A 14,319-nucleotide genomic window follows, 5' to 3' on the forward strand; every position below is an offset into this window, starting at 1 on the left:
TTAATACGTCCCAATCTAGAGCCTTAAAAGCCCACCCTGCTTGATTGTTTCTCCACAGAACCTAGAGATAATATTAATACGTCGCTTCCTCGGCTCCCATCACCGCCAGTAGAATCCGGCCCCCCAAGGCCAGTACTACTGTTCTCCAATTGTATCCGCCGTGGCCGGGGGAGGCTTAGTCCCCTCGCGCTTTACGTAATTCAGCAGAGGGATCGTCAAACCATACATCTCCGTCCGCCCTTCCGGGTCGTGCTGGTTGATCTCGACATTAATGCACACATCCAGCGTGCCGTCATTGCCAGCCCCGTGAGTCTCAAACGCTGCTGCTTTATGAGCCGTACCTGCTCCGACCTCACCCTTGTGAAGAAAGCTGTGCCCATCATTGTCCACAAACTTCTGCGCCTCGCCGTCCAAGGGAGCCTCGGTACCACCATTGGCACTGGCACTGTTGGGGGAATTCTCCGTGATCGTTGCAAAGTTGCGGCTCGGCATCGTGCAATGGTTGTTTTTCGCTGTCTTATTCGAGTCCCCGGGGTCTTTGTTGAAGAGATTGAGCAGGGTGTCGTCGGTCTCGTGGTTCATATGGTGAATCTTGTTCCTGCGAGCTAACAAATTCGCAACCGCTTGAGGTGGAGGTTCGTTGACGATGGCTGACGAGATCACATTGACCATGTAGCGGTGATCTTCCTCGGCGGGAATTTGAAGGTCTGGGTTCGAGTAGAATCGCCCCAGGGCTGCCAGGTGCACATCACCTCCGAGAATAGTGATTCGCACTGAAAAGTCTGCTGCTACCTGTTGAAGCCGCACCATCAACTCGGCGCGTTCCTTCTTGTGAGTCCTCGAGGTGTAGTGATCGTCCAGATCATCCAGCAGATCGATGCTACCATCAAAGTGGTTGAACAGGGCGCCACCGAGACCAAACCGCCGGTTGAGGAACTTCACAGGGCCCATCACTGGGCTTCGGAAGATATTCTCGAGCCATGTCAACCGCTAATAACCTTATCAACCTCTGACCAGTTTCCCGCCAAATTCTCGGATAACGTACCGGGTAAGCAATAGGAATGCCCAGGAGCAGGATCAGGTGCTTAATGGGCGCTCCCGAGTTGGCAGCAGCTGCCAATTCCAATCGCAGCTTTTTAAATACGACCTCGTATGTTTCTGGATAGTTCACCTGATGTCTGGTACGCTGCGCATCTGGTGAGCACTTGTTTCGTGAACGTTCCAAGGGTCACGCCAACCTCGGTTCGCGCGTCAATGCCAACGAGCGCAATTCGTGCACCAAGTCTTGCATACAAGTTGTATGAGTGCTCAGCCACGTAGGGTCCCGGCTTAGGGCCAACAATGTAGAGGGGGTCGTTCTTCGTAGGTGCAACATAGGTGTCGATGAGCTGATTCGGGTCGGGTTCCTGCGTATGTTCTGCGATCGGAGCATGCTCTATACCAAATGAGTCCTCCATTCACCTCTAGAGGAGTCAAAAATACCCACCACTCGTGTAAGTAGACGTTGGGGGTGGCAAATGATGCTGGAAGAGCATGTAGTACTTGTGAGCAGTGCCACCGATGCCCCGGAAGACATCGCAACGCATAAAGTAGTCGACATAGGATCCAAACCCGTCGATGATCTGGACCCTGATTAGTGGATGTCACTCTGAAGAAAGCATCCAAACTCACATCGTGGTCATCCCAGATGTTGATCTGGGGAATCTGCCCATTGGCCAACGCAAAGGGCTCAGTGTTGTACCACCGGATATAATTCTTAAGATGGTATTCGTCGCATTTCACTCGGAGCATTTCAGGGAAAGGGTAGTCCCTCCGCTTCTTCGGATTCCCAATGTCCGTCCATTGCCGCAACGGGCCATCAACTCTGATTCCGTCGTTGTAGATCTGGTCACCACCTCCGATCATGACATGCCAGGGCCTCGCTTTGTGCTTTCTCATCACATCGTTCCACAGCGCCGGGCCGCTCCATGCCGCCTCGTCGGTTCCTACACTGAAGCCGTTGCACGAGTGGAACATGATTCGCATCGATTCGGCTGCAGCAGGGACGAAAAAGTTATTGATGCGTGGCTTGTAGTCGGTCGAGAAGCGCATGTCAGGAATAGCATATTCGTAGTTGGTCTCAGTGGCTTCGATGGGGACGCTGACGTCGAAGGCCCAGAAGGTGTTCCGCGGATCCGAGTAGAGGCAATGCGACTCGAATCGGGTGTCCTCGATTGACTGATGGTCGACATGGTTTTGGGCTGCGGGTTCAGGATGCTTTCCCGGTACAACTCGTCGGAGGGTCAAGAAAGGTTGGTGAAGAAGTTGCCTCCCGCCGCCCTTGACAACAATCAGCACGCTCCCGTGCCAGCGCCCCTCGTGCATGCGACGATAATTCAGCAGAGGCCCGCACACGATCTCCTTGCTGTCAAGAGCCTCAGACCTACCCCCCTGAGTACTACCGGTCTGGACGGGGCCGCGCGTATGGGTGTGAATTCGCGCCGGGTGACACTCAAATGCTGAGGATTCCTGGCGATTCCATCGAGTCGTCGATGCGCATGGATTGCGCTCGACATCGCCGGTGAGCGGTCTCTCTCCGTCACGAACCGGCATGGTTTCCTGCTAAGTGCGAATCAAACAGCTGCGGAAGAGTCACCGGGCGTCAGAAGAGGTTTTTTTTTTTTTTTCCCGAACACGCGAGGGATCGAGAGCTTACTGCGATTATCCTGGGAGTTAACAGCTAACGCCTCACGGCTGTCCAAGTCTGCGACCGGGGGACAAATAAGAACAATGCGATCATTCCCTTAGAGGCGCAGACGACCGGCATTCGCTCGCTGCAGGGAATCGTCTCTTCGATAGGAGGACGGGAAGATGCGATGGAAGCTGTTGGGAAGAGTGAACCGAGTAAGGAAGCGGGAAAGTCCGACTACGTAGAGCTTGCTTGGGATAGGGCAGGAGCAAGACACACAAAGCAATGACGCACCGCACGACCAAGGCGAGCTAGGATGCAATAGAGCGGGCGATAGAGTGGATGATGGGTTCTCAAGCTGGGTGGAAACTTGATTTATCAAGATACCTTATCTCCTGAGAGGTCATAAGGCTCCTTTCCGTACCTGGCTCCACTTGACCCCACGTACAAGAAAGCTACAAAGGTTTTGCCTAACGAAGAGTGTGTAAAGGAGTCGCATCTCTGTAACGGATTAACCTCGACTACTGTTACGACTAGTATATTGTCTTTTTAGTGGATGTTTATTGGTTATTGCCCTTCTATAACTTCGTGACTTTTAGTGAGATGCGAGTTAGCTAGTATTGACCTATTACGATACCCTGATTGGCTATACCCTCCCGTAGTGACTGCATTGGAGCCTTATGACCTCTGAGGAGATAAATCTCAAGTGCCACCGCTAAAATGCTACTCCAGTTGCCACCGAGCAACAGCAGGCTAGCTATAGTAGGCTTGAGGAACCAGACTGAGCAAGGCACATTTTGCCGTCATCACGAGGTCAGCGGCTCCCAACAGCCAAACCCGGGCATACTATTACGGGTGTTTGGGCGCTGCCAAGTCCAGCTAACCACGGAAGGCCATAAGGGGCAGTACTAAAACCCCAAATTGATTTTTTTTTTTAGGATGGGGCCACCCCCTCCGTCCGGTGTCACGAGCTCTGATTCTCTGATGTGTCTTATTGGATGTGTGTATGTTCTTTGTTGAGTTGCTTCCCTGCTCTAAGTCCCATATACATCTTTATACTGGGGTCTGACTGGAGTATCACTGCTATAACGATCGCACGCCCCATTATGTAAAGTACACAACGTGACACACCCCTTAGCCGAGGCCATTCTAGAGGACTTGGCTACTCTTTAGCTTGTGGTCTGTTTGTGTTGAACGGATCGCGTGCGCCTTGATGTCCTTAATTGTATGTGTATTGTCCGAACTCCATCCCCCGCCTTCCTCGGAGAGGGGTCTGCTTATCATGCTTTCCTGAATGGGTCTAGGGTTGCCGACAGCTGACTATTAGGTCACACGATACCCCGTGCGACCATCCTACTGTTCAACAGAAGGCTAGTTTATAAAGGAGGTATTTTAATAAATTTTATATTAACGTAGTTGATAAGCGAGTTAGCCAGACAAGCGAGTTAGCCAGTATACTGTGCAGCTAAAAATAGCGTACCCTATAGTATTTTAATCCCTAAATAAATTAGCTAAAAATTAAATAAACCTTTTTCCTAAAATAGTATAACGTAGTTGATAAGCGAGTTAGCCAGACAAGCGAGTTAGCCACAAATCTCAACCTTCATATTTCAATTGCCAATAAAAACACCACAACCGATCTGATCAATTAAAACTAATTACTATCCTTATCCTTAGTGACTTCAATTGCCTCTTGGCAAGTCCTTGCATTATGCCCGGCCTTGCCGCAAGTCCTACAATGCCGAACCTTCGGTCCCTCCGACCTTCCCCGACCACCACTTCTCGACGATTCAGCTACTATCTGTGTATCTACATCTATCTGATCAATTTGACTCTGACCAGTCCCTATAGTCATCCTGCCGCTATCTTGTAGCCGGGTTTTTTTTGCTCTTTTCTTCCGGCTTTGTGTTGCATTTGCCTCTCGAAGGTCTTCGACTTCAGCCTCTAGCAGGGCAGTCTTATGCATATTTCTCATCACTGACTTAGTAAGAGACTGAAGAGCTTCAAGGATCGACTCTGGAGAGCTACTATGATGTCTTCTGATCCGTCTCTGAAGGTATTCTGAATGAGAATCGGCCTCGGTGACAGTCCTTGGTGTCTTTGGGGTCCAAGGTTGAGCCCGGCTTGTATCCTCTTTGGGAGGCGTTGGGGTCTGTAGCCGTATATTAAGCTTCGAGATGACATTTTCTGGGTCGAAGGGAACAAGCCCGGCCCCTCTAAAACCTCCTCGTATATTACTTTCGGTAATAGCAGCTTGGTGGGCGGCATAAAAGGCAGGAAAGAACTGGGTCTTGGTGATGTGGGTTATAGAGCGTCTTATGAGATGCTCAATTTCTCGACCATAGGCCCTTTTCAGCGGCCCAAAGCACCCAATATCAAGAGGTTGGAGTAGATGAGAGGAATGAGGAGGCATATAAAGCGGGATAATGTTCTTTTCCTTGCAATATGCTTCAAAGTCGGTCGAGTGGTGACTTTCGTGACCATCGAGGATCAGAAGGCGATAGGAACCAACTGATCGGTTGATTGTATGGTTATCGAAGTGCTTTAGCCAGTCGAGACCCGTGTCATTGTTTATCCATCCATTTGGAGTCGTGGCAATAGCCCAATCGGCCGGGAGGCTGCTTCCTTCATACCAGTTACGAAGGTGATGCTTGCCTGTAACTATGATGAACGGCGGGATTGATTGACCTTCTGCATTGGCTGCCTCGATCACAGTAACCCATTCTCGACTTCCAGGCTGGACTGATTTTGGCCTTCCACGCCTCTCTGCACTTGTAACTACTTTGCCGGCTGAAATCATGCCCATCATAAAGCCGGTCTCATCAAAGTTCCAGATATCATCTAATCGGATACCATATTTCGCAATTGTATTCTCTACAAGCCTGAACCAATTGCGAATAATAGTCGGATCTTCACATAAGGCTCTCTGATAGTCATATCTCCGCTGATAACGCGATTTAAGCTCTGGTTGCCGCTGAATAAAATTGATAGCCCAGCGCTTGCCAACTGGTGGTGCATCGCGGGCAGCAAGCAGTCGATTTGCCATATCTTCAACAACAGAGATGCGACAAGGGAGTCCTCGCGAATCTAGATCAAGAGCATATTGAAGTACAGTCTCTTCTTCTAGCTTTGATAGCTTCCGTGAGTTTGCCACAGTATCGCGTCGTGATTGTCTACCGTTCTTCCGATTCCTTAGGGTATTACGATCAACTTCATATATCTGAGCAGCGCGTCGGAAACTTAATTTAGGGTCGTTTTGAAGGGCTTGAAGAGCAAGAATAACTCGAGCTTCTTTTGAAGGCTGCGACATATTTGGTGGTTGAGATTTAATTGATCTGATAGTGTTGATGTATGGTGAGGGATTTTTGGCTAACTCGCTTGTCTGGCTAACTCGCTTATCAACTACGTTAGTTAATCTTATTAAGAGGTATTTTTAAAAGATTTTTAAAATTTTTAAATTATATAGAAAACTTTAAAATACAGTGTATTTTACAGTATAAATAGACTTTAAAGTTTATAGCTATATAGGATTTATTTAAAAATCTAAGATAATTAATATAGCTTACTTTAGGACTTATTTATAGGTTACCTAATTATGAGCTATTTTAAGCTTGATTTGAATTTTTAAGAATTATTTAAAAAATAGGTTTTAAGGTGAAAAGTATACTGGCTAACTCGCTTGTCTGGCTAACTCGCTTATCAACTACGTTAATCTTATATAGTTATATTACTTATATCGCCATAATCATTTGTAATCTCTTGGATCCTATGCTCACTTTGCTTCCAATAGGCCAAACCACTATCGACTGCACGTCTTGGAACACGTCCATGATCCGGGAAGTGATGGATGCAACGAAGCCATTCCGATCTGACACTATTTTGCTCGTCGTTGCAAACCCTGTTGATCTGCTCACTTCTATCGCTCAGGAAATGTCTGGGCTTCCCAAGTCTCAAGTCATAGGTTCAGGAACCTCTCTGGATACTGCCAGGCTACGCGGAATGGTTGGGTCTCGAGGTTCGGTGAGTACTCACTATTGCAGCACTCTTTGTTCCCGCCTGTGGTGGCTACTTACCTATCTTTCAGGTATCCCCCTCTTCCATAGGTGTTTTTGTGGTTGGAGTTCACGGAGAAGACCAGGTTACTGCATGGTCGACGGCAACTGTTGGTACAGTCCCCATTTCTGAAGTCCAGATGTTTAGCACTCTTGATCGTACAAGAATTGACAGCATCTGCAAGCATCGATCACAAGTAATCACCCGAGGTAAAGGCTCGGCCCCATTCGGAATTGCTTCTATAGCTGCAAACCTATGCTGTTCTATTCTCTTGGACAAGCGTTAAATCATGCCTGTCTGCCATTTCCAACCTCAGTTCGATTGCTGTCTGAGCATGCCTGCTATCATTGGAAGGAAAGGAATTCTGAGTACCATGCCCCTGTCTTTGGACGATCAGGAGCATAGAGCTATAGCCGCATCAGCGAAGCACTTAAAGAACAGGATTGAGTGGATCCAAGAGTATTGGTGGTAATGAAACATTGTGTCTGGAATTGTCACATTTGCAAGTAATCATTTGAAAATCATTTTGATGGAATCTCATACGATAGTCGATAAAATCTCATAGTCGATTACCATCCCCACCACTTGATGCATCTCGCAAAAATTCATCGCCCCATACAACATCTAATATTTAATGCAGGCAGAAACCAACAACTTTTTCCATTAAAAATGAAGCCACTCGGATTTTATATAGATAATTGCTTGAATTTTACTCTCTGCATGTTTTTTGGCCTCCTGGCCGCTTCGTTTGCGCTGACAGTTCTTTGTTGCGACCGTAAAGTCCTCACATTCGTCCTCTGACCTAACACCCACGTCAATCACCGACTCGACCTCCTCATCCACATCCACCTCTATTTCTGCCTCCTTTGACTTATTAAGAGCTTCTCCGGCAACTAGAGCCTCCGCTAGAGCCATGAATCGTCGGTTCTGGTTTGGTATTGCCTTTCTTTTCTTCCCTCGCCGCACCTGGGCCATCTGCTCTTCGAGGCCAGTAATCCGCGCATTCTGAACGGCCACCTTCATCTCTAAAGCTTCTAACCCCTTTGTGATCTTACTGTACTTCTGCCTGGTCGGACGACTTCGTTGTTTGGCCATAGCCCTCACTTGCCGGCTTGTTTTCGGCGTAACATCTGAGTGCAGTGGAGGAGGCCTTGACGTCTGGAACTGTACCAGCAGTTTTTCTTTGTCCGGTTGAAGTTCCGGATGTGTTAGAGCTTTTGTGATGGTTAATAGGCCAATTTCTTGTTGTCTCTAACTGGATAAGGTAATCTCCTTCCTCATACCCGCCTCCCTGGCTTTCGCGTATGCCTGAAAAAAGTTGACTTTGTCAACCGGCGCAGAATCGGTCAAACTAGCCAGTTTTTGGAGTTCTTTCCTATACGCACCTTTGATGACATTAAAAATTCCATTACCTAACAGTTGCAGCCCCCAATATGTTCGCCCTGTCGAGCAAAACATGTGACATGCTGGTACAATGAGCCCAATATGCCGATTTCCATTGACGTTGTGTTCAAGATTGCACAGCTTGAGGTGAGGGTAGAAAGGCCGGAAGGCAAAACAATTGCATGTATAACATCGTTAGTATTTGTGTCGCAGTCTTGACTGGACTGAATCTTATTCTACTCACTAAGGTCAATCACAAGTTCCGACAAGTACTTCTCCCTCTATGAACGAATATGAACCTCCGAAGTCATTAACTTATGCGGATAACCCAACGACAAGATTCATCTCATCTGTCACGCAAACATCCCCGATAGAGCAGAGCAATCGCCAGCCTCACTCATACAACCTGCATAACCATATCAGACCATCTGACAACACAAATCTGTCTCAAGTTACCCTCCCTTGCAAAGAAGTTGCAGATGACTTCACCGGCTGCTATGGGAGAACGATATACCCCATGTTTCCCGTTCTTAATATGCTGACCGTTAGAAAGAGGTACCTTCAGTTTTGGAACCTGTCCTCCAGAGCTCAAGTACTAGATGCAGTTTTTGAAGCAACTATCAATATTGTATTCGCTTTAGGTTGCGTCACTAGTTCAGAAGTCGAGCCAAATCTCGTACTACAAACCACTAAAATGTTTTACGAATGCGCTCGTGTCATCATACTACTGGATTCACTGGACATTCCAAGCATAGAGGTGTTGAACAGGCACTGGGTGTCACGTGCAAGCAGGGATACTTTTAAGATTACAGCCGAAATGGTAAAACCTCTAAGGGGCAGAACTTGAACATAATACAAAATGAATATACCAATCTGGATCAATGGACCGAATACACGTAATGTCTGACAAGAGGCAGTTCAGTAGCTGGTCTTAAAAAAAATTATCTTAGTTTTACCAAGCACCCCCACCGGTACTACAACATTTTGGCAGTGGCTATGCAGGTTGCACAGACAGTAGGCTTGCATCAAGCTGACCATGCCTAAACAAATCGACTACAAACAGAGATAAGGAGACGAGTCTGGCATCTATGCTTAGCTATGCAAAGGTTTCCATTCTGTCTTGATCTCATACGGCTGACTAACTAGCCGTAGGCGGATGTCTTCCCTCTTTGGGGGGAACAATGTGCTTATGCATGATGAAATTTGTCTACCGCCGCTGATGATCGATGACGAATATCTTGAAGAGGGGCAGGGCGCTCAGCTAGTAAGCAAGCCTTCGTCATATACCGTAATTGGATGATCATGCTAGAGGGAGCTGTATCTGCTAATTTATGATCATAGTGAGTCGAAAATGAGACGACGTGCAATTGTGTTTATACTTGATAAGCTGGCAGCACGCAACGTGGTTTTGTGGTTCAGGCTGTTCAAACTGAAAGCGGAGTAAGCCGAAGTGTTGGAGTTAAACACTAGCTGTCAGGATCACGCTACTATAAGACTAGTTCAAAGTCTAAAACTTCGACAAGTCTTGTAACACATCACGATGGCATGGTAATTTCAGGAAAAACGAGCAATATCATTAATCTCCCCATTTTGACAATCAGCTTAGCTTAACTTGTCACTTTAGGCGCTGTGACATAGTCATGATATCTTGAAAAGCCTCAAGTTGACCCACTGACGGAAGCTATTTGCATGTGATCTTCGATTTTCAGTACGAAAGCCTGGGCGCTAATGATTACCTACGAACTTGACAATGATCTGATCACACCAACAAAATTGCTTGCTTGCGTCAGGAGGCATGACAGTTAGCATAAATTCATTGAGATGGCCGCCGACAATAAATCAGGTTTTCGTAGAATACTTCAGATACAAGTCACACCTCAATTCAATACCCAAACTTTCTCAAATACTTTTATCCTTCATGTATTATAGCAAAGGCAACTATGAAGCCTTTGCTCGACCACTCAAACCCGAGAGCATCGAGGCCAAGAAGGCATGGATCGTTGGCTCTGGCCTAGCCGGTCTTTCCACCGCCGCATTCCTCGTGCGCGATGCTCAGATGCCAGGCAAGAACATCACTATCCTTGAAGAACTCAAGATTCCAGGCGGCGCCTTGGATGGCATCAAGGAGCCCGAGAAAGGGTTCGTCATCCGAGGCGGTCGCGAGATGGACTCTCATTTCGAGTGTCTTTGGGATCTGTTCCGTTCTGTTCCCTCGATCGAGGAACAGGGAGCCAGTGTTCTTGATGAGTTCTACTGGCTTAATAAACGTGATCCGAACAATTCACTCCAGCGGGCTACTATCAAGCAAGGCCAGGACGCAGGGACCGGGAAGCTCTTCACACTCAGTGAGAAGGCCCAGTTGGAGATTATGAAACTCTTTCTCGCCACGAGAGCCGAAGTCGAGAACAAGCGGATTGATCAAGTTTTCAGTCAAGCCTTCTTCAAGAGTAACTTTTGGCTGTACTGGCAGACCATGTTTGCCTTTCAGACTTGGCACTCGGCACTAGAGATGAAGCTGTATCTCCACCGCTTTGTCAACCACATTAAAGGCATGCCTGACTTTTCAACCCTCAAGTTCACCAAGTACAACGAGTACGAGTCTCTTATTCTGCCTCTGAAAAAGTGGCTCGAGGACCAGGGCGTGACTTTTCAGTACAATACTAAGGTCCAGGACGTTGACTTTGACATAGAAAAGGACAAGAAGACTGCGACTTTCATTCACTGGGTTAAGGATGGAGAGAAGGGTTACCAAAGTCTTGGATCAAACGATCTTGTTTTCATGACGATTGGCTCGTTGACTGAAAACTCTGCTTCTGGTGATCACCAAACCCCAGCTAAACTTGACGACGGTCCAGCTCCCGCATGGGATTTGTGGCGTCGAATCGCAGCCAAAGACCCCTTATTCGGTCGCCCTGGAGTTTTCTGCGATAACATCTCTGCCACAAAATGGATGTCAGCAACAGTGACCACTTTGGACAAGCGAATCCCCGAGTACATCCAGCAAATCTGCAAACGAGATCCCTTCAGCGGCAAAGTCGTAACTGGAGGCATCGTTACAGCTCGTGACTCCAGCTGGATCATGAACTGGACGGTTAATCGTCAGCCTCACTTCAAGAACCAGCCCGAGGACCAGATTGTTGTTTGGGTCTATGGTCTTCTTGTTGAGAAAGACGGCGACTACGTCAAGAAGCCGATGCAGGACTGCACTGGTGAAGAGATCACGCAGGAATGGCTATATCATCTAGGAGTTCCAGAGAGCGATATCCCTGATCTTGCAGTCCAGGGCGCTAAATGCGTACCAGTCATGATGCCCTACGTCACATCGCTTTTCATGCCGCGACAAGCAGGTGACCGTCCAGATATTGTCCCAGCTGGGGCTGAGAACTTTGCCTTCATTGGCCAATTCGCTGAGACTACGCGCGACACTATCTTTACTACCGAGTATTCGGTTCGTACAGGCATGGAGTCTGTATACCAGCTTACTGGAGTCGACCGTGGTGTTCCGGAGGTATTTGGTTCAACGTATGATGTGAGAGTTTTACTGGATGCCATGTGTCATTTGAGGGATGGCAAGGAGTTGGCTACGTGGTTGCCAGAGCGTATTCGCAAATTCTTTGTCAACAAGTTGGAAAGGTCACAGATTGGGCAGTTGATGCACGAGTACCATCTCATTTGAGTAGCAATATTTGCTGCAAAGTTATCACTTAGTCATGTAGCGGTAAACCTTTCTAGTCTTGGTATAATTTTCAAGGCAATTACTACACCGGCGTGACAGAATGGCTACACCGGCGTCACTCTTACACAGGCGTCGTTTTTATGGCCTCTGATTCGCTCTTTTTTCCATCGACCCACAGGTACATCCGCGCAAAGGCGGTGAAGGCAGCTCCCTTAACAAGTCCTCGCTTTTGATAAACCAATCGGGTCAACCAGTTCTAAAGCGAACATCACAACAAGGTCTAATTTTCACTGCAGAACCAGACCAATTCAAGTATGCCCTGGAGGGCAGCTATCTATCTCGCTATCCTCTAACTACTATCGAAGGAAGTACCTCCTCGTCGCTGTCAAGCAGCTCCCACTGACTCCTTCGCCTACGAATGCTAGGTTGCGTCTTCCGTCCGCTGGCACGCACTCCTGTAGTTCGTCCACCTCCAAGAACAGCTGACCGGCTGCGCGTTTGGCGCTGGGATGAGGTACTGGCCTGGCTACTAGCTGTTGGAAAATCTGGGAATCCCCCTTATCTTCAGGATTCAGACTATTAGTCTGAAAGTCCTAGATTTAAAGTTCAAAGTCCTAGATGAAACTATCTAGAGATATAAACCTGAGAAGAGCTCTCATCTCAATAATAAATAACTAAGTTCCATAAATATATATATATTCACCCAGCACTACTGCGCAATATAAACAAAACTAGCCTGGCTGCTAACTTGTTGGCTCGATTCCAGTGGAAGCCTGGCTAGCGTTGGCCTATTAAGACGTCCTGGTGGTCGACCTCGTCTGCGCCCTGTTGCCTGGCTTGCTGGTTTTCTGGCCGGCCGGCTATCAGTTTGACAGCTTGCCTCGATTGCTAGCCGCGCTGGAACGGCCTGTGTGGTGTTCTTAGGTCTGCCACGGAGAGCAGTTGCGATCCTAGGGTCGAGGATTCGTCGGTATGGATCTTGAGAGGATGGCTCTCGTAGTCGCCACCGCGGATGGACCTCCCACCTAGTGAAAGGCATGCCACTCACCAGCTTTGAGTATATCTTGTGGCAACAGGGGATACCAAGCTCGGTCGAAACCGAGCATTCCTCGCCGCAATCCCCGAGAGGGTCAGGAAACGGATTCTTTCCTGTCGGCATTGCTTTCTTTGCCAGCCGGTATTGTTTCGTGGTCAGTCCGAGACCCTTCGAAGAGAGCGCTATCCGGAGTTCGCCAAGATACTCCGAGCTGGACCCCATATACTCTCGTGCGGTAAGTACCTCATCCGCTGCGCAGGCATCGTTGAAATCTCGCTCTTGGTCCTTCATCATGTCCTGCATAGCCTCAAACAGGCGATAGAGATTGCTCATACCATTCAGAAGATAGCTCTTGATGTTGTTATTGCTTGCTTCTGTCCCAGATGTGACGCGGACGCCGAAATTGCGATACTTCCGGATGAAACAGCGGGCCCATTGGGCCCTGACGGGCATGTAGGTTCCATGGAGATACCGCAAGATAGCTCGCTGGTCGTCAAACTCCTTACAGAGGTTTGCCCATGCCTCCTCGTGGGCCTCCTCGGTCTCAGCAAATAAGACGAGCTTCCACATGATGAGAACTCCTCGATAGTTATGAGGGATAGCCTCGGTTATTGGCGTATGAACCAACTCTCGGCCTTGGGGGCTTAGTTGAGCCTGTGGCTGCGGGGTAGTTGCCTCTCTGTCGCTGGTATCAGGACTGCTACTTTTGCTGGTGCTGCGGGCCCTAACCCACTTCTGCTTTGACTTGAGCAGGACGTTCGAATTGATGTGGTGGATACACAGCTACTGCTGTACATCAGGGAACTGGTCGTTCAATGCGGCTTTCATCTGGCCGTCGAAATCGGTGACGATCACATCCGGTTGCCGGATGGAGTGCTGCTCTGCTAGCTGCCGAATGCTCCCGGAGAGAAATTGGAACCCTTCTCTCCTCTCGTTATCTATCAGACCGAATGCAGCGTTATAGACAGAGCCAAGCCATGTCTGCCCCGTTGCTTGGAATAAGGGAAGCTTGAAGCGGTTGGTGTTATATGTGTTGTCGAAGCTGATGACCTCGGGGAACCGCTTCCACATCTGGAGGCAGTAAGGAAAGGCCCAGACAAGGCCAACAAGATGGTTTGGCTCATCGCCCCCCCACTTAACGAGATAGGGAATCTTCATCTCGTCAAGCAGCTTGATCAGGGCTGCAGTAGGAGTGTGGCCGTCCAGCTTGTCTCGGTTGATACTAGACCTGGCGTTATAGATGTCTTTTCGTGTAAAGGATGACTCGAGATGCTGCTCCTGGACGATAGCACGTACGTCACGGGCCCGAATTCCGACCCGGCGGCTTGTCGATTCGACCGTTGTCCTGATAGGCTCGGTGAGTCTCCGATGGGAGGGATGAGCAGATGGCCCGATGCTGCGGCTGTGGTTATGCTGGCTGTGTTCGAGGTTCGAGTGTTGTCGTAAGAGCCACTTCCCCTCCTCTAACGCTTCGGCAACAACCATCCATTTACATCCACACTT

At 48.4% G+C, this 14,319-nt stretch overlaps 2 protein-coding genes across 2 annotated transcripts; one reads left to right on the forward strand and one right to left on the reverse strand.

Annotated features, from left to right (window-relative positions):
• Nucleotides 1–135: 135 nt before the first annotated feature.
• FOXG_07243 (uncharacterized protein) lies at nucleotides 136–2,592 on the reverse strand (the record flags this gene model as incomplete). The annotated part of the gene is made up of 5 exons (XM_018385858.1): nucleotides 136–990; nucleotides 1,046–1,186; nucleotides 1,239–1,435; nucleotides 1,487–1,622; nucleotides 1,672–2,592. The coding sequence occupies 5 exons, from the start codon at nucleotides 2,590–2,592 to the stop codon at nucleotides 136–138; spliced, it is 2,250 nt and encodes a 749-aa protein (XP_018244595.1).
• Nucleotides 2,593–10,022: 7,430 nt separating this feature from the next.
• Nucleotides 10,023–11,780, forward strand: FOXG_07244 (myosin-crossreactive antigen; the record flags this gene model as incomplete). The annotated part of the gene is made up of 1 exon (XM_018385859.1): nucleotides 10,023–11,780. One exon carries the CDS (start codon nucleotides 10,023–10,025, stop codon nucleotides 11,778–11,780), a length of 1,758 nt encoding a protein of 585 aa, XP_018244596.1.
• Nucleotides 11,781–14,319: the final 2,539 nt, after the last annotated feature.

The sequence above is a fragment of the Fusarium oxysporum genome, chromosome 6, assembly GCF_000149955.1.
Source record: "Fusarium oxysporum f. sp. lycopersici 4287 chromosome 6, whole genome shotgun sequence".
In the NCBI taxonomy this organism is placed as follows: Eukaryota; Fungi; Ascomycota; class Sordariomycetes; order Hypocreales; family Nectriaceae; genus Fusarium; species Fusarium oxysporum.